The sequence below is a fragment of the Ischnura elegans genome, chromosome 4 (assembly GCF_921293095.1).
Source record: "Ischnura elegans chromosome 4, ioIscEleg1.1, whole genome shotgun sequence".
NCBI lineage: Eukaryota > Metazoa > Arthropoda > Insecta > Odonata > Coenagrionidae > Ischnura > Ischnura elegans.
This window is the reverse complement of record NC_060249.1, coordinates 122400372-122419970: the sequence shown is the minus strand read 5'-3', so window position 1 is coordinate 122419970 and position 19599 is coordinate 122400372. Positions and strand designations below refer to the sequence as shown.

General features: G+C 42.7%; 1 protein-coding gene across 4 annotated transcripts in view; it reads right to left on the bottom strand.

The window, feature by feature from the left end:
* Positions 1-19081, bottom strand: part of LOC124157990 (low-density lipoprotein receptor) — a 223772-nt gene extending 204691 nt beyond the window's left edge. For 3 of the 4 annotated variants that reach the window (XM_046533124.1, XM_046533123.1, XM_046533125.1), the window contains exon 1: positions 17665-19081. In XM_046533124.1, the coding sequence (XP_046389080.1) occupies positions 17665-17773 (109 nt within the window). In that variant the 5' untranslated portion in view covers positions 17774-19081. The remainder of the gene's footprint in view (positions 1-17664) is intronic. The other variant, XM_046533128.1, reaches the window with a different exon arrangement.
* Positions 19082-19599: the final 518 nt, after the last annotated feature.

Genomic DNA, 19599 nt, shown 5'->3' with positions numbered 1-19599 from the left:
ATTCATCGCAGAAAAAGCTACACAAGAAGCATCAAGGAAAAAAGGGAAAGAAAGTGTAGACCAATGCCAGTTGACAAGTGAACCCTGTATTATCACGCTGTAGTAAATACAAACAATTTTATCACGATGTAGTGAACAGTAAATACAAACAATTTTATGATGTAACACAGTGTTTCATTGATTTCTCTATATACTGTATAGGGGTATTAGACTGAATATTAAAATAAATATTGCTAGGAAACTATGGGTGATACAAAATAACTAAGGCCAGGCTTGGATTCGGCACATCAAAATCTATAAAGATCAGCTATTAAAATAAAAAAGTTTTCAAACAAAATTTTTTTGTTGGCCTATATAATTAATCATCACTTTACGTTCTTTTTTTGTGCACTCGGCTCCTCTAGAATAAGAAGACTCAAGGGTCCTTACGCGTTCAGGCGAGAGGGGCGTGGCCCCGAGATGGATTTTCGACGCACGTTCGCTTTGAAGAACGTCGTAAAAAGGTAGGGCGGCATGGGGGGGGGGGGGGGGCGAGGTGATCGGCGCAATAATTTGGAGATGTTAACGAGCGATGCGAGGAGCGCCGAAGGCCAGACAGAAGCGAAGCGGACGACGAAACGGCGACGGCCGAAATCGATTCGGTGTAGAGAATATGAGGCGAATGGACATGTGTGGAGAAGCGAAGATAAACGGACGGAGAATAGGGCGGAATCAGAGGAAGAAGGAACCCTAAGGATGGAATAGGAGCTAGAAAATCATAGGCAGCGGGAATTCCCCTTAGAGTAAATACATAAAAGAGCGCTGAAGGTAAGGAGGGCATATAATTATGGCTCAAAGGAAGAAACAGAGGTTCAAATTTGGGGTGAAATCTTGGGACACCCCCGAATAAAAATCCTCAAAGTGCCAGGGAGACCGCGAAAAGGAACAGGCTCCCCTACCTTGAACGTGTGACATTCACACGCCTACGTTAGTTCGGGGAGATTTCTACCATCACCTTTCCAAACTAACGTTTGGGTTGAATCACTGAGAGTGCGATATTATAAGGATCTCAGTAAATCAGTAGTAGTGCCAGTGAATTTTGCAATGATTATGCAATGGCACACAATATAAAAATAAAAGATAGTTTCCATCCCCCTCCTTTGGCGAAAAAATTGGACTTTAAAATTCAAACATGAAATAATGAATACTTTCTAATATTAAAGATCGTGCATAAAAAATAACAAGGAATAAGGAGTAGAGACTTAAAATTAATCAAGACAAACAATTTATGAAAGACCTGGTGCTTTACCGGCGAATAGACTAAATAAGGGTTTCTCGGGTATTCATCCGGGTGAGAGTGCCCATTTTCTCCAACGTTTCGTAGTCCGGCAAGCTCCTCGTCATAAGGGAATGAACATCATCAGGTAATCAATCAATGAACGTCATCAGGGAATGGTGTTCATTGATAGATTCCCTGAGGACTGTTCGACGCTTTATCCGTTTTAATCTAAAGACAGACTGCATACGATATTTAAACATAATAATAACCTTTAAATATAGAAACTTTTGGCGCCATTGATCTGTTTCGATAATGTTGTTAACACCAAGGGTGGTGTTCCTGAGTTTGGATGGAGAAGGCTCGGCAGGCCCAGGGTTTGTTGATGATGGCTGGTTGTCAGGGGGTTGTTGATTTGTTTGGGGGGATTGTTGTGCGGGACGCCATTTCGGATGGTGGTGGAGAGGAAGCTGTGTAATTGATTGTGAAATTGTGCAGCGGTGTAAGTGGAGTTTGAGAAATAAAACTGATTTTAAAACCTTTGCAAGAGTGCATTTCTGGACTGACGAATTGGCAAGGACCCCAAGTTGTGACCGCTGCGTGATACTCGTTCGTTGAACGTCGCCTGCGCACGACAATAAGATGTTATAACTGCGAGTAATTCATAGGAATAATTACGGATATAGACTCCCCAAATCGGCGATTAAATGTAATGCACTGCAATAAAAAAATATACGTGTCCTCTCTGAAAGATAACAGTTACAAAAATTAAATAAACGAACAGGCGTTCACCGCGGGTGATTGCGAGGAGTGTAGTTGAGGAGGGAAATAACCATTGTCGCCTCGGAGCTGAGAACGAACGACGCCCTTCAAAACCCTCGCTTTCCCCTCTAAAACGAGCTATTTCCTCCGAAAATTCCCTCACAAGAAACTCCCATTCCCTTGAAAGTCGTCTGGCAGGAAATGTTTCTACGCGAAGGAACTTCTGCCTAATATCGTCGCTATTCTTCCCTCCATTATTAAATTCCCCTTTTCCCCCCTCGTAACTTCTGACACCCTGCCGACATACCCCGTTTCCCTCCTGCGACCCTTACTCCCCCTTTTCAGGCACACACCCTCACCACCTCAATCTAGACGCAGTAAGGGGTGGGGGCGACCCTTTCAACAGTCGATTCTCACCCGACGCATACCCTACCCTCCCCTCTGCAGCTGCTCCAACCCCCCCCCCCCTCCCCCTCCATACATTACCATGGAAGCTAGGCCCATCACCGGTTGCTGTCCCGCTATTCGGCATCCCTCGTTTGCCTTCTCCTCAATTAAACAGGACAAACAACACCTGTATACACACACACGCGCGCGCAAGCCATCACAAACGTAGGCACGCATTCCCATGAATAGATGTGGATATGTACGGAGAGATGAGAGATATATCATGATGCAGAGACATGCATTAATGTAGGGAGAGCTTCGAACATTCGCACAGCACGTACAGTGGGAATGCGACGTCAAATAATACGTGGTGGAACTCTTCGGCTCTTTGGAACAAAATAGTAGTAGTATTTGAATTTAGGGTGCGTCGACGGCTAGGTCATTTCGCACCACTACTGTGTCACTTACTTTTCAAAACGTATGTAGAAAGAGAGCCACTGCACATGGTGTCTTCGCACAGAGAGTAAGCATAACTAGATTTTATTAAATATTTTTATTTCTTTGAGGAACTGAAATGTATAATTTAAGTTGGTAGGGTGGTCTCCTAAAAGGGCTTCTACGTCTCCCCCTAGATTAATCCGTCATCGCGCGTCGCGGTACTTAACACAATCTAACAGAATGTGTCTAATACTTAACGGGCACCTACAATCATCACATTGGGGAGATTCTTTCTTTTCAGTAAAGAGATACGAATGGGTCGAAGGGCTGTGCCCTATCCTCAACCGTGTGAGTTCTACCTCCTCTCTCCGATTACTACGGGAAGAGTAGGGCCACGCTGCAACTACGTCCTTGATGCCACGGAGCTTGTTATTATTAAGAGTCCTCCACGACTCCCTCCATTGCTCCAATACCGCATTTGAACAATATATTAATCGGAGAAATATGAAGGCCGGCAGATGCAAATGAGGGAAATGAGGACGGGATGTCAGGTACCAGAGATTTAATCGAAAGAAAGACGAGTTCGTCATTTCCCAGGTCTGATCCTCTTTCCGGTCCCTGTGTATAATATTCGGCTTTCCTCAGCTTTCAATCTGATAAAAGAAAACAAAATTACCGTGCGCAAGAGCCATACATTTATGGAGAGCGTGGAATATACGCACAGCAAATTGGGGACAATATTCCGAACAAAATATTCTACGCACGATATCTCATGGTTATGATGCTTATCTTTACTATGATGGGCAGCGACGTCATGGTAAAATTGGCAGCGCCGGAACGTACTTCCTTGTACTTGTTTTGGAAGTGAAATATTACTCTTGTGTTTTCTTTTATTACAAGTCATTACTTAGATTTTAATGCAATTTTTTTTGTTTTGGTTTCGAATGTATACATATTAGGAATTTTTTGGCAACAAAATTGATAAAAGTGTTATTTGATTATTATGTCTTATGTTAACCAGGGTCGGAACGGCGTTCCGGCACCATGGCACCCCTGCTGTTGGGTCAATGTTACCCAAAGAAGGAAGTTTGTCCATCTCATACTTTAGCACATTGAAAACTGTAGGAATCTCTAGTTCAATCTGCCATCATCACAGTATTTACCATGGCAATATGTCGACTTTAAAAAATGTCTGAAAACACATATTGTGTAGATTTTTTTTAAAGAGTGGGCCCCTAGTCACCCTTGTCTTGCGGTACCAAATTAGTCTCCTGGCCAACGAAACGTCGAAATATTTCGAATGCAAGGTAGCTTTTACGGCGGCGTTTTCCCAACACTCAATTAAGCTATCACAGGCGTACAGCTACATATAATACGTTTAAGCTAACATGGGCGCAGACAGGTATTTCCGTGAATGCGTTCCAGGGGTAAATGAGAAATTACCGCGTGCAGGGCCACACATTCAACTCAAGGAGATCGTGAAACATTCGCACCGCGCGTACAAGCAGAAAGGAATGCGACGCCCAAGTAATATGAGCTTAGAGGGTGGAACTCTTAAGCTCATTGGAGCAAGAAATTAAACGGGGGAACACGAGGGTGGTGGAGGCGTCACGCGAATGGGGAAGTGAGGACGCGATCGAAGGCATTAAATGAACAGGAAGACAAATAAAAGTTCGTCATTTAATAGGTAGTTATGGGTGGGTTTTGAGATCTGTTGAGTGATCGATTGATTAACGGGAGGAGGATATTTATACATCTGCGAATAGGATTCTTATAGTTCAAATTAATGTGTACAGTTTATGGGAAGAGAAAAATAAAGTGTTATTGAAATTATGAAGGAAGTCGTGTTAAAAATGGACATGGTTATTATTATTAAAGTATTCTACCGATTAAGGTAGGTTTCCATGGAGTGCTTGAGAAGAATTCTGGGAGCCTTCCCTTACATCAAGCACTTCAGTACACAATAAGACCTACTACCTTTCATTCTATCTAAAAATCCAATTTTTTTCCTTCCCCTCCCTCGTTTACCTAACATTCTTCCCTCTAACACTGTTTTCAACATCCCATCCCCGCTAAGTACTCGCTCCATCCATACCTTCTGTCTCCTCCGTATCTCATCTAAAAGCTGTCTCTGCTCACCCACCATGTCCAGCACTTCGTCGTTCCTCCTCCTCTCTGTCCACTTCAGCTTCTCCATTTTGGACATGGTTAATAGGTAATAATTAAAACTTTTGTAAAGACGTTAAAAAAAGAAGAATTTGAAATCTAGAATCGAAGCGGGTGGAATGTAATTAATACAAGTGGTGTGTGTGCTTTACCGCATGTTAATTTGGGAAGAAAATTTCGCACCAATAAATTTAGGGTTTAAGTCGAAGAATAAGGTTTTTTTTTAATTTGAAACTAGTTTTAACACTTCGCGGGCTGAGGGCGTAATATTAGGCCACGTAAAATCCATCAACTTTTGCTACAGGCGTATAGAACACCATCCGTCTTTCGAAAAATTCTTAGTTTACCATTGGTTTGACAAAGTAGTACAAACCATTAAATGAACAAATGAAAAAAAAACAAAAGCGAAATTCCTTCTTTAAAATGATACCAAACAACTATTACTCGCATCAAAGGTTGGTTGATCAGAAAAAGCACAAAAGTAATGAAAATGTCCAACACTGGAGTACTGATCTACAGTACTAAGGTTAGCACAGTATGATTTTCAGTCTAACATTCATCATTTTCCATCAAATAGGGTGGTTTCCTATTATTTTTTTATTGCCTAAATCGAAAGATTATTACTCCTGGAATACGTATTTCACGCTTTTAGATTTTTAAATGACGATATCTATTTTTCGCGATTAAATGAAAAGTGAAAATTTTCAAGCGCGCGAAAACGCGACGGCTGATTAGGAATGATGGGAAAAGTCCGTGTGACGTATTTCTGGTTCCCTCTGCCGCAAGTGAGGTTACCTTGGGGCGAGGCTTTGAGCGCTGATACGACACAGGATGCTAGCAGGTAGCAGAGTACCTTGCTAGCACGTAGCGCTTGGCTTAAATAAGGATTGTTAATACCTTATCAAACGAAGAAAACTTTCCGACCTTAGCCAGATTTAATAGGTGATTATTAAGACATGTTTCCCTGAGCTCTGTGTCTCATGCATGCATTGGTAATCTCAGACGATGTAAAACTCCTATCTACTCGTATAGAAACTAGGTCCTTGTGACGTCACGTGGAGTGGCATCGCATGGGCGCCCATCTGGCCTTTTTCAGATGAGGATAAAATTGACCATTTCCATTCGTCTAAACTGGTATTTCTATAGCCAAAAAATTTGTATATTATGAATACACTAATGATGGGTAACGAATTGCAATCAATGCCTTTCATTTTCTTTGATGAAAGAAACTACCCTATTACGCTCAAGGCTTGTGGCTTCAAATTTAAGCACGGGTTTCGGTAACTTGTTGGAACCTTCACAAGCACACTTCTCTCGTTTGTTCCCAAATGGAGAGCCATAAAAAGACCCGACAGATGGCAAGAGTTGTCAAGAGCTTTCCGAGAGCACAGATGTCACTCATTCGGCGTCATTCCCATGAGAGTGGTCGCTTCAAGAGTTTATAGAGGTGCTCTCGGAAATGAAGTGAGCGAAAACAATAGATGCGGTCTCCCAATTCCTTTGCCCTGTTGCGTGTTGACTTCCCACAAAATGTCACCCTTAGACGGTGCAGTCAACACGATCATGTGACACCTTCATCCCCACGCCTGCGTCCCTATCAAAATGGCAACGCCGCGCCGCGGGGTGTATCCCGAAGGGATCTCGTTATGCCGCCTTCTCCACGGTGCGCGCACCAGGAGACGAGGGGAGGAAAATCCAATTTGAAAATCGGCTTTCGGTACATCCCGCAGACCGGGGAGGATACTTCGGCGGTTCATTCGCGAATAGTTGGCCGACACTCAGTGGTCTACCGCGCAGGTGCTACTAGTCTATCTCAGAAAATACGAGAAGCAGCGTTAACCGAGAGGGGAGCCTGGCACGAAGGTTTCCAGCGATAGTAAAGAATGAATCACATGATCATTTTTTCCGTCTTTCAGAGCGATGCTCCAGCGGTACCTGGGTTATCAGGGACAAAAGAGAGTGTCTCCTCGACCCACGAATATTACAATAGACACAGAGGTGGGCAAACTGTGGCCCGACACAGTTTGTGATGGACCGACTCAGAATTAGACGATATAATTAGACGAAATTATAAATTATATCAGACGAAAAAATGTGATAGGGTACACTTGTCTCATTAAATATATTATATAATTAAATGTGATAACAGATAGAAAACTAATATGGAGTTAACTAAATAAATAAGTTGAATAGAACCACCACTATTGTTTAATTTTTATTACGAAATTCATATTTTTGTCTGAAATTAAATATGATGAATGTTAACTGACGAATACAATCATTGTAAACGAGGCAACTCTCCGATAACCTTCGTTCGTGCAAAGTGTCCCTCGAGCCCAAACAATTGAGAGTGCTTTGGAAGCCAAGGGGTACAATTGATTTTTTTCTCAACAGAGTTAGGTAAAGTAATTGTTAGAATAAATACACAAAAACCTGGTTGCCAAGGGAAACGAGTGAGTCCCTGTTCTGTGCTGACATCCAGTGGGAAATCAAATGCACTACCAAGTACCACATTGATCTCGTTTGTTTTCTAAACCTAATTTCTGTGCCTCTATACAGAAAAGGGAAATCATTTGTACCCATTGGCTTCCTACCCACTCAATTGCCCACCCCTGCGAATAGAGGATCCTCGAGCCGCCCTCATAATGTGTTGTCGACTACTGCGCATTTAATTGGGCTTACAAAAGTCGCCACTCGCGTCGCTGACGGACATATTGATAAGAGTTTTATGGGAAAATAAGGTATAATTAGGTGTGTTAACCAAAATTAACATTCGTGATGATGTTATTTATCAAATTCATTACTCTCCGATGCCATTCCTCGCAATTAAAAACATTGTGATCCAAAGCATTGGAAAAAAAGTCGATCGCATTGCACTCATCACAGCGCCGCGGACATTTTTGAAACCCGATTGAAATTGTGACCGAAGTGGCGACGGAAATCGATCTTCCGTGGCATGAAATTGGGTTTCCTCTATGCACTCTCCATGCCTCGGCCCATCATTTTCTGAATCACAAGGTCATTCATCCCCACCGTCCCTTTTTCCATCGCTCATTCCGTCACTTTCCGAATTTACAACAGATCAATCCTTATGCAGTAACCATGGAGACTGACAGCCGCACAGTGGGGATGCATAGAAAAAAAAACTGGTAAGTAACATTCAAGTTTTTTTTTATCTCACCCGCAGTATACAAATCAAAACCGCTAACTATTATTAAAATGAGACATTGCAATATTTCCACTTAGTTTATTCTTACATAACGCGTTTCATCGTTGCAAACAACATTATTTATAATGTTCTTTGTAACATTATAATGTTGTTATAATAATAAAACAATATAATAATGTTGTTTGTAACGACGAAACGCGTTGTGTAAACATAAACTAAGTGGAAATATTGCAATGTCTCATTATAATAATACTACGAACTTCCACCATATCGTGCCTAACACCATACAAGATAAAACCGTTAATAATTATCGATGGGCTTTGGAGTTGAACACCTAAAAGAATGGTTTAATAATCGCCATTGCTACAATTACTCATAGTTAGAACAGCAATGATTTTGATATTTATTTACATCTGAATCTGCGTAATCCGTCTGATGAAGTACGTGATAAAAAGTTTTAAGGCTATTAGCCATTTAACTATAACAGAAAACAGAATTTGGTCGTGTGGGGAGGGTTTGAGTTCCACCTATGTAGAATGCGTTAAGGTCGTTCATTGCACGGAGGACATACGAATTCCTCCACCTACGGAAAAATACATCACTTTTAATTATCCTTTCTGTTCAACCTGGATCTGTATGGTGATGTTCGAAAATAATGTTCTCCATGTCAGTCTGATATTTATCGGTTCATTTTTTCCTAATACAGTCTTCTTGCTCCTCATTGCTTAATAAATAAAACATCACATAATGTTTAAATAAAAGGGTGATTTCCTATTCATTTTTTATTGCCTATATCGAAAGATTATTACTCCTGAAGTACATATTTCACGCTTTTAGATTTTTATAGACATGGATGATGGGAAAACCCCGTGTGACGTCGTTCTGGTTCCCGCTGCCGCAAGTGAGGTGACCTTGGGACGAGGCTTTGAGCGCTGATACGACGCAGGATGCTGGCTTGAAGCATGGTATCCTGATAGCAGGTAGCGCTTGGCTTTAATAAGGACTATTAATACTCTATCAAGCGAAGGAAACTTTCCGAACTTAGGCAATTTTAATAGGTGATTATTAAGACATGTTTCCCTGAGCTCTGTGCCTCATGCATGCATCGGTAATCTCAGACGATGTAAAACTCCTATCTACTCGAATAGAAACTAGGTCCTTGTGACGTTACGTGGAGTGGCATCGCATGGGCGCCAATATGGCCTTTTTCAAATGAGGATAAAAATTGACCATTGCCATTCGTCTAAACCGGTATTTCTAAAACCAAATAATTTGTATAAAATGAATACATTAATGGTGGGTAACGAATCGCAATCAATGCCTTTCGTTTTTAATTGATGATAGGAAACTACCCTTTTGCATGAGACCAGACTCCATTCGGTTGGTTTTCTGTCCACGCCGTTGTCCACGTTGTGCATCGCTTAATATAGCTACAGTTCCGACTTGTATCTTGTCACATGGGAGCTCATCAGGAAACTCTCTCGAGTCGCTGTCGCTGATAAGGCCTTTGGCGAGTGGTCCAGGACGGATATCACGGCGGCACCGTTTTATCCACCGGAAGAGAATCTCATTAAGACAAGGAACTCACCGCTCCACGGTCAACCCCACAGCCCTCAAATCGGGGGAGCCGAGGTGGAGGCGTTTCTCTCTCTACGCAGTTGGCCGGGTCCAGGACAACCATAAGCAAGATACATCCATACACTATACACAGCAAACCACCTAATTAGATATTAGAGACCACCTAATCAGTAGCCGTGAGAATGGGTAGCGAGTCGGTACCCGAAACGTCGGCGCTCTCGTATAGTCTTACCCGCGCGGTATCCCGAGAAGAGTTTTTACATGTTGTTCGCCGGGAAATTGTTAAATCTTACAGCTAATTAGATGTGTGGCGAGGGGGGGGGTGGGCTTAAAAATAAAAAGTTTAAAACTTTTTAAAGTCTATAAAGTTTCGAACTATTTAGTTTAGCATTTAAACCAAATGAGGTTCGTCCTGCCATTGTTTTGGGAAGAATTTCAAACAAAAAAGTCAAGCAAAGGAGACATTTAACTTCCGTGAACTTAAAAATATACGAAGGGAATTGGCGTGATTTGTCAAAAACTGTTACCAGCGTACAGAACGCGTTATACAAATGTTAAATGAATTAGGCTAGAGATTAAGAGGCTGCGCGAAAGCTTAGATTACTTAGAGCAATTGAGAATAGGCATATTTCGGAGTGACGTGGAGGACATTATATATGAACTCCAATATGTTTTCAAGTTCGACGGGAACGATAAATTAAAAGACATATTTTGCCGAACGGATAGGTATGGAAATCCGTTTTTCCCCCGGACAATAAAAGACTTCAATAAATGCCAAGCAAAACTTTTTTACAGTATTTCCTTTTTATCTATTAAAAACAGCAGTACCCCCCACCGCTCGCTTATTGAGGCGTCCACTGGGGTAGCATGCAGATGTAGATGAATTTATCCCGTGAAGGTGAATTCTCTTCCTTTGTCTTCAGGAAAAAATGCCCTGGTTTCGCACAAAATAATAAATTTAATGAAACTGATATGCAAAACTATTTACTCATTCGCCTTTCCGAAAAATTAACTGAAACGATATCTTCGAAAATCAAAAACAAATCACCGTCAAGACAATGCCAGCTGCTCCCTCTGCACTCGCGTGCCGCTTATTGCCGGAAGCCCTCTCTCCCCCAATCACCACTTCTTCGGCTTGCGAGAGAGAGCGCACGCAAGTACGCATATCGATTCCCACGCTCGAAACAAATGAAACAAACGAGTGCAGTGATCCGCAAAAGAGAGAGAGGGAGGGAGAGATTAGCTAGGCAACTGCGAGGCAGGTTGCTAACGAGACGGGGCGACGACAATCGATCCTTTTCCCGCCGGAACCAGGGCGACGACAACAATAAATACAACAAACAACGAGCGAGCTGCCACAGCGACACAAATCTCTCTCTAGAGCGAGCATCGCGCCGACAGGGGATGGGGGGGGGGCACAAGTTGAACCCCCTCCACAGTCGACGCACGCATTTCTAGACGCAGATATCGATCGACCGCCGGACCAACACTTGCTCGTTTCCATGGCGCCCGATGCTGCGGCAGTTCACGGCCTTGCCCGCCAGGGGCGCGGCGGGCGGATAAAAAGACACTTTATTACTACATTATTCATGACAGTTGAAAAAGGAAGCATTGCCAAGCTAAAAATTAAGAGCTCTTCACGGGTTCCCGTCCGGGTGTAAGTGTTACTATGGTCCACACATTCATCCAGCTGGAAACCAGAGAAAACATCTGAAACCAGCATTTACCATTCTTTCAATATTTAAGCATCAATGTCTATATTTTGACTCCATACAATTCAAGTTTAACAACAATATCGTATTAATAGCTCTACTGCTCATGATAATTAACATGTAGATATATCAAATACCGCATTCCATCACGACCTACACCAAATTATATTTCATTATAATACACGAAAGATTACAAAAAATGATGCAACTAACGATGTCATCGCTATCTCCAGCTAATAAATTCCAGTTAGACCATTATCTTCAAAAATGTAGCCTAAGTATCAGGTGGGATAATGAAAAAAGTTCATAATAACGAAACGCGCATATAAAAAAGTTAACCCATCACCGGCAACAAACTGATGACGGGCAATGTGAGAATAATGGGTAAATATACTACGTTATGCCGTAAAAATCTTTGAATTGACACCACAAAAATTGATAACTTGGAAAACATCTAAACAGCGCCAAACTAATAATGTTTAAGTAAAATTTTAAACAATTAAAAAAGGCTGAAAGAAAAGGATAGAAAATTGGCAGGGAAAGAATATGCATTCGGCGAACGCAACAAATTCAGTTAGCATAAGCTGCGAAAAAATACCCCTTACTCAACGATTATGTCGTATTCAAATATTCACGGAGATAGTAAAACAATAAACAGCATAACTGTACCGTGTGTACGTAAAATTTACTTAAATGAATGAAAGAACAAAAGAGAGCGAGAAAAAACGAAACAATAATTAATTAATACACCACGAAAAAATTTATTACCGGCGAAGTGTTTCCAGAATAGGGCCTTGGCTAACGTCGTATGTCGACAGAACTCACACAATGAGTTTATTTGACGCAATCTGAGCACAGCCTTCGCGTCCTACCTCCGTTCTCTCGTCAAACTGATAGAATCACGGCTCAATGCTAATTGCTTCTTTTTGTCGCACTCCCATGCCCCCTTCATTGACTGGGAAAACACACCTGCCACCCCCTAAGACAAAGATGGCGGCCGCGCGCATGAGGAGCCAATACACTTACAAAGGGGTATAGACAGAAGAAGCCAAAGTCTGTTCCTCCTTTTGACCTGATAACATAGGTACTTATTCACGCTCGTGATGAACTACATTTTATATACCGAAGTAATACCCAGCGAGCACCCTCTGGGGTGTTTGGCAGTGGGTGACCAATTACCAGACTGCAGCGTGCAAGACAATCCCATAATGCCCACCAATAATAAAAATAATTACAAAAAAAACATTACCCATAATTCATCTAATGTATTCTACGAAAAAATTAAATTACCCCTTACACAACGATCATGTTGCATTTAAATATTAAAGTAGATAGTACAAAAAATAAACAGCGGTAATATATCGAAAATGTAAAATTTATTCAAATGAATGGCAGAAAAAAACTATGAACAAAAATATTAAAAATATTACGCATAACAACAAAAAATACGTCGTCATTCATTCGAAGGCAAAACTTTCTAACGGTTAATAATTGCTACAGTAAATCTTTTCATGATTAGAACAACTGAAAAAAAATACAATGTATCATCCTAACTAGTGATGCTATTAACTTTATAAATCGATAGACCGTTTTTATCCTTAACAGTAAGAGGAAAGTATGAAATTTTCAAATCTTTCTGTTTTGAAGTCTATTTTTATTCTGTATTCTTCCCGTGATCACGTCCACTACAGTACAACGGTAAACAAAGGATATTTTTCACATCGTAAGAGAAAAACTCTATCCAAGACCACCGCACTGTATGACTAACTATCTCTGATATTACATGAGAAGCACATATGGTAATAAGGCAGGATTTTGACGTCATGTTCCTTCCATATATATAAAACTCCATGAAATTATTCGATTTTCCATTGCCCTCTCAATTCGCGTCTTCTCCTTAAAAACTTTTTTCTGACAATCCCCTTCTTTTATCAACAACCACATAGCAACCTCTAAGTAAACAAATAATAAACAATATAAAACATCAATCAAGGAAAGCGTACGTTAACAGATAATTAAATTAACAAAATCAAAACCCAAAAAACACACAAAGTTAAAGAAAACAAATAAAAAATGCGGTTAAATAATGCACTTTAGACTTTAAGGTCATGACGTTGATAGGCTATTAATTCAAGAATATAAATTTCGGTCAGTAGCCATTATTATTAGTTAAGTTCCATGTGAAATTAAGGGATCGCTCAGCCATCAACCTCTCGAGTAGCGTGATTTATTCGTTTTTGATCTATTCAAATACAACGGGGTGGCTACCAACACATTCATCAACACACTCGTCACAATCGCAGTCACATCCAAGCAATCCCCTGTTAGATTCCCGATAAGACCCTTTATTTCCCACCGCTGTGTCGAAATCCGAACATTATTCTGAAGAGGGGTATGCGGGTAATAGGGGTTGATTCATCGTACCACTTATGAAAGCCCACAGCAAGGGTAAGGCAGAGAGACACGCAAGCTAAATCTCTCTATTCGGGTGGAGAGACACCACATCTCCTCTTCCGATACGGGGTGATGATTCAGAGGGTGGTGCAGATTGCAACGGCACAAGGACGTTGAAGGGAAAAAAAAAACAACTGAAACGCAGCACACGCACGAAAAATCTTCAATTACAACAGCCCACTCAAATCTCAAGTACTTACTTCAATCTGAAACATTATGGGAGAAAAACTTTTTAAATTTTCACAACAATTACTTTGTAGCGACTTTGTTTTCAATAGCTTGAGTGGGAAACCTTTACGATGGAACTATCTATTATAATAAAATCCAAGGTCAGTGCACTCGAATCATTCTGGACATTAATTAAGTCGTGGTACGGTGTGATCGCGAGCATTACAAAAGAGGATGCCCTCAAGTCGGCCTCTGAATGTGTTGTCAACCACTGCGCATTTAAATGGTTTTACAAACGTCGCCACTACGCCACAAAAATTGATCCGATTTTCACAGGGAAATAAGGTATGATTAGGGGGTTTTAACCGTAATTTATATACATGATGATGTGATGCATTAACATTCATAAGTTCAATGCTATTCATCGAAAATGCGAACACATTACTGCAAAATGTTGAAAAAAAATAGGATCGCGTAGCACTCAAACGGCGCCGCGGACATTTTTGAAAACGGATTAAAATGCGACCGAAGTGGCAACGGAAATCAACGGTATTGGGTGGAATTGGGCCTCCTGTACATGCAGTCCCTTGGGTGTGATATTTGGAGGAGGTGACCGACAGCTGAGGTCATAGTCGCTTTGAGGGAAGGATGGGTGAGGAGAGAAAGGCAGCGTAGGCATTAGCCTGCTCTTCCTCGACTTAACGTCCCATCCGACGGACGAGGAATTGTACTTCAAATGCCCTATGGAAAGTACCGAAGCAGTGATCGGGCAATCACTGAAAAATCGCTACCACCGCCGGGATTTGAACCCGGGCCCAAGGGATACGAAGCCAACACTAAGGCCATCACACGAAACTGAAACTCATGTTAAGTCGTTTTTGTGATAAATATAGTCGCACATTCCTACTAATTAGATAAGGCTACAGCCTACTTTTACAATTAGCTACGCTTGGAGAGGGTGAATGCCACGAATTCAAGGCAAGGGGGCCTACAAAGTTCCTTGGGGAACACATCACAACACGAGGATTATCGTTCGTAGTTTCCAAACGCTTCACCGTCGCATTGCAACAATGACGGCTGATTATAGCAACAGTTTGGTTGACTGACACAGTTAATCCGTAATCGACAAAAGCGAATCGATTGTTTACGAAGACCGGAGTTTATACTATTGCAGCGATGACCAATACAAAAAGTTTCCCATTGAAACTCAAATAATTATCTCGATTTGATATGGAATGTTACCTCATGAGTGAAGTATAAAAAGCCTCAAAAAGATGTACGCCACAAAAAGTTAACTGGCATTTTATGACACACAGCAATAGCCATACGTCATCGCTAATTGGTAACAGACGAATGCTTCTGAATCTAGAGGTTCGAAAAGTTTTTCCTGGATTTTTGGATGATAGAGAAATACAGTTTTAATCCAGCATGTCTGCATTAGTATCTCAATATAATTTGATCTTTCGCAGCACGACGTATTGCGAAAAACACGACACTAATCACGCGTGTAACCAGCGCGTTATGTTACCATATTTTCCCGAGAATTATACGCTTTAATAATGATGTTTTGGTTTCCTAATCGGGTACCTTACAGGTGTTGGAATGGGCATACTGATACTCATTTCGTTTAAACTGCTATGCGACGTTTCGCACGCTATGTCCCCCATCATCTTCATAGTGATTGCTGACAGTGACAGATTATTCCCTGGGGTCATGCAAGTTGAGCTGGTTTTATCAAGCTCATATCATTTAAATTCAAAGTTTGAAAAGGTGGGGATAGAGCTCGAACCGTAGTAAAGGAAGTTTCATACGCGTGATTTGAGGGATCAAATTAATGCTGAGATGGAATAAAAATTAATTTAATCAGGAAAAAAAATCGGGAAAATCGGGAGATTACAGAACGGAGAATTTCGAAAATTTAATATTACCGCGAACGAAAAAGAAGAATGTCATACATCGCAGCGATAACTTGAAACCAGCTTTACTCCATCCCATATGGTTATTTCGTGGATATTTTGCTTTTAAATTATTAAAACAAAAAAACGTCGCAAGAAGTAACCACTTATAAGCGTCGATAGCTACGAAAATGTTTTACTTTGGCTATAGTATCGGGATGTATGCGGTGTTGATTGAGTTCGGAAACTTCGCAAGCTTAATGCATGCTAATAATTCTAAAAAAATACCTTGGATTTTAGCAGACAGTATCATGAAGGTGCATATAGTTAGGTAAACGTGTATTATTGATTGAATAAACATGCCATTTCCCGGTTATTGGGTGTTAGCAAATAAAAAAAAACTTCTCCCTGCCAAAAGCGTACTGTGCAGGTGGCTTCCACCATGTGAAGCTGTTGATAAATATGTACACGCGTCACTGTGGCAACACAAAAAAAAACTATATAACATGCAGCTTGGAGTGAGCTATAGAACTCACACCCTTAAAAACCCTAGACTAAAGATTGGACGGCATGTCTTCATTTAAATGGGGATGGATGCGTAGTGCTCGCATTTGCCATTGCAAAATTATGAATAACAATAAGTTCATTTGATATCAAAAATACTTATCCCCTGGCATCAACAGCATTATACGATATGATATAGTACAATATTTGGAGGTGGCTATCGTCATGCAATGAGGGAAGGCAATGAGGAGAGAAACCCGGCGTCGGCACTAGCCAGCTCTAAACGAAAGGAACCAAAGGGACCACGGCTTAACGTCCCATTTGACGGACGGAATGTTGACAAGATGTATCCATCAAAAAATCAACTCAAGTACGGCTCGGGCAACCTGTGAAAAATCTCGCTGCCGGTATTCGAACCCGGATCCACACGGCGGGAAGCCGACAAAAGCAGCCACCACACCAACCCGATTCCCCAAAAATATAAATTTCAACATGATACCGTAACATTTTGAACCGGCAATACATGAGGTAAAAAAGCAGATCCCTTCCCCTACATAAGCTCTCAAGCAGGGATCAGTGAAAAATCTCCATGACTCTCTCTGTATTCGAACCCGGATCCACGCGGCGGGAATCCGCCACAACAACAACCCACCAGACCTGCCCAATTTCGCCTCCTTGCTGCGATTACAGTCTTATGGCCTGTTTACACGGTACATTAACACGTACGGGTGAATGTATAAATGTATGAACGCGAGAATGAACGCCAAACTGCACCATGTAACCACCCAACTTGTGCGAATGCATGCACAGAAAATAGAACCTGTCCTAATTCCGTTCATGCATTCGTTTATGTTCCGTTCCGGTCCACAAAAATCATTCACGCAAACGTACATTAACTCGTACGTGTTAATGTATCATGTAAACAGGCCTTTAAAAATGGGGCCCTTAGAGTGGACCACGTAGGTGGACGAACCGTAGGCTGGATTGCATCCAACGGACGGGGCCACATCGCACATACGGAGTCGGGAAGCGACCGACCCCAATAGCCCACGCCCGGCGGCAGCGGGGGGCGGCTGCTGGTGACATAATGAACGCCGTTGGTTATCGGCCAAGCGCCTCCGCACATACTCGTAAAGGGATTCGTAAAAAAATCGTGCGCTCATGCGAGGTACTTACTCTCCATGGCGAGGGCCTGCGAGGAGATGAAGGCGAGGAAGAGGGCGGCACTCAGGGCCCACCAGGGCCTCATCGAGGGGCCGGAGAAACACCACCGGCGGACGGCCATCGTGAGGTACGCGTCGTCCCCGGATGAAGTAGGAGAGAAGACAGCTGTTTGGGGATCGGGTGACGATGACACAAAGAGCACCACGGTGAAGAGACGAAAAAACCTCCACTACACACGGAGCACGGTGGTACTGACTGGCCTAAGCACTGTATCCAATCGTAGAGGGTCGCAGTCGAACGTGGTGGTGATCACAGTAATCCAAAAAGGGTGGGTAGTACAAATAGTCCGTGGCGATGACGAAATAAGAGTACGATATTAAAACCACGGAGCGATATGTTCCGTGCCCAGGTACGAATATGCGATTACGTAGAAAAACTGGCAAAGCACGGCTGGTACAAGTTCAATCGGCTTACTCAGCGTTCCCCAAGGCTTCAGGGAGGGAACTGAGGCAGGAGTGGGCTCGGGTTCTAGGAAGCTCCGGGAGTTGTCCGTGTAAGGTCGCCGGGTTGAATTGAGTAGAGAAGGAGCTGATGAACAGTGTGTGCGGTATGACGTATCTTGAAAAGGCGAGAGGGAGGGGTTCGTCTCCTTGGAGATTCGCGGGCTAGTAGGCACAACAATAGGCACACAATGTGGACTGCGTTGCACTGCGCTCGCAGGCGATTGCAAAACACAGTCGAAGCAAATGGGATTTTTTTTTGGGTATTTTTTTTTATATAGGGGGATGGGTGGGTATAAAGGCACTCTCAAAGAGTTTAATGAAGAAAAAAAATGAATCAGGATAGTCGGTCGGCGTGGTCTGAGGACACACAGATACACACAAACACACTCACGCACTTAAAGGTATAAAGGGATGAATCACACGGTGGGAGAGAGAGGTGTCAGGAGGTCATCCGGAAGTGCGCAGGCGGAGACGGAAAGGGCGGTGGAGGGGGGCAAGGGCGGAAGTTGACCTGCCCCCGGGGCGGGGCACGGCGTTACACTCGCGAACCCCAGACGACGAGATGCACTCACTATCTTATCGATACAAGGGATTCGCCACCATCGATGGGCACGCCTTGCGAACTGGATGCCGCAAAGCGTGCTGGAATTCGCGTGCCCGCTAGTAAGTGCACGCACGCACGCACGCTCTGGGGGAGCTTAGTGCGTCCTTTGTATGGGGCTGCAAAAAAAACAACACCCTCTTTCTTTAAAAAAAAAAACGGCGTGAACGGTTCAACGAGAAACCTTTCGCAACGAAAAAGACCGGTTCTGCGGGGCGAAAGGAACGCCTCTTTCCCGGCAGCGTGTTTTCCTGGTGCGCGCGCTGGCTCTTCACTTGTCGGTCGCGGCGGCGGAGTTCGACATACCTTGCGCACAACCGCTGCTCAGACTGACTGTGCCGACGACGCGGCGGCTGCCGAAGCAGGTGAAGGGGAGAGGGCCCTTCCCCTCCCAAACTCCTGAATTGTTTCCCCCTCCCCTCTTGCGCGCGCTCTCGCAGACGCCACCACTCGGCGGGACGCCCAACTTTCGTTTACCCCCTCGCATCTCGGCGCACTTTCAGGAGGTAACATAGGCTCTGCATGTATAGTAATTACTTTGTTACTATATAGGGCTGAAGTGGCCATACGTCCCGGTTGGGGCGGGACTTCATACGTCCCATGGCCGTACCCAGCGAGGGGCAGGAAGGGGCAACTGCCCCCCCTGCCCACATAGGCAAAAATCGCGAATGTCTTTAAGGAAAATGGGCATTTTCATGAAAATTTCAACTATTTCTCTCAAATTAAAAATTTAGGCTGGAAATATCTTATCTTGATACATCGACAGTTAAATGGCTGAATTTTATGAAATCAGTATTTGAAACATTCTTCAGAGCCTTATTCGAAGTTTTCAGATTATATAAT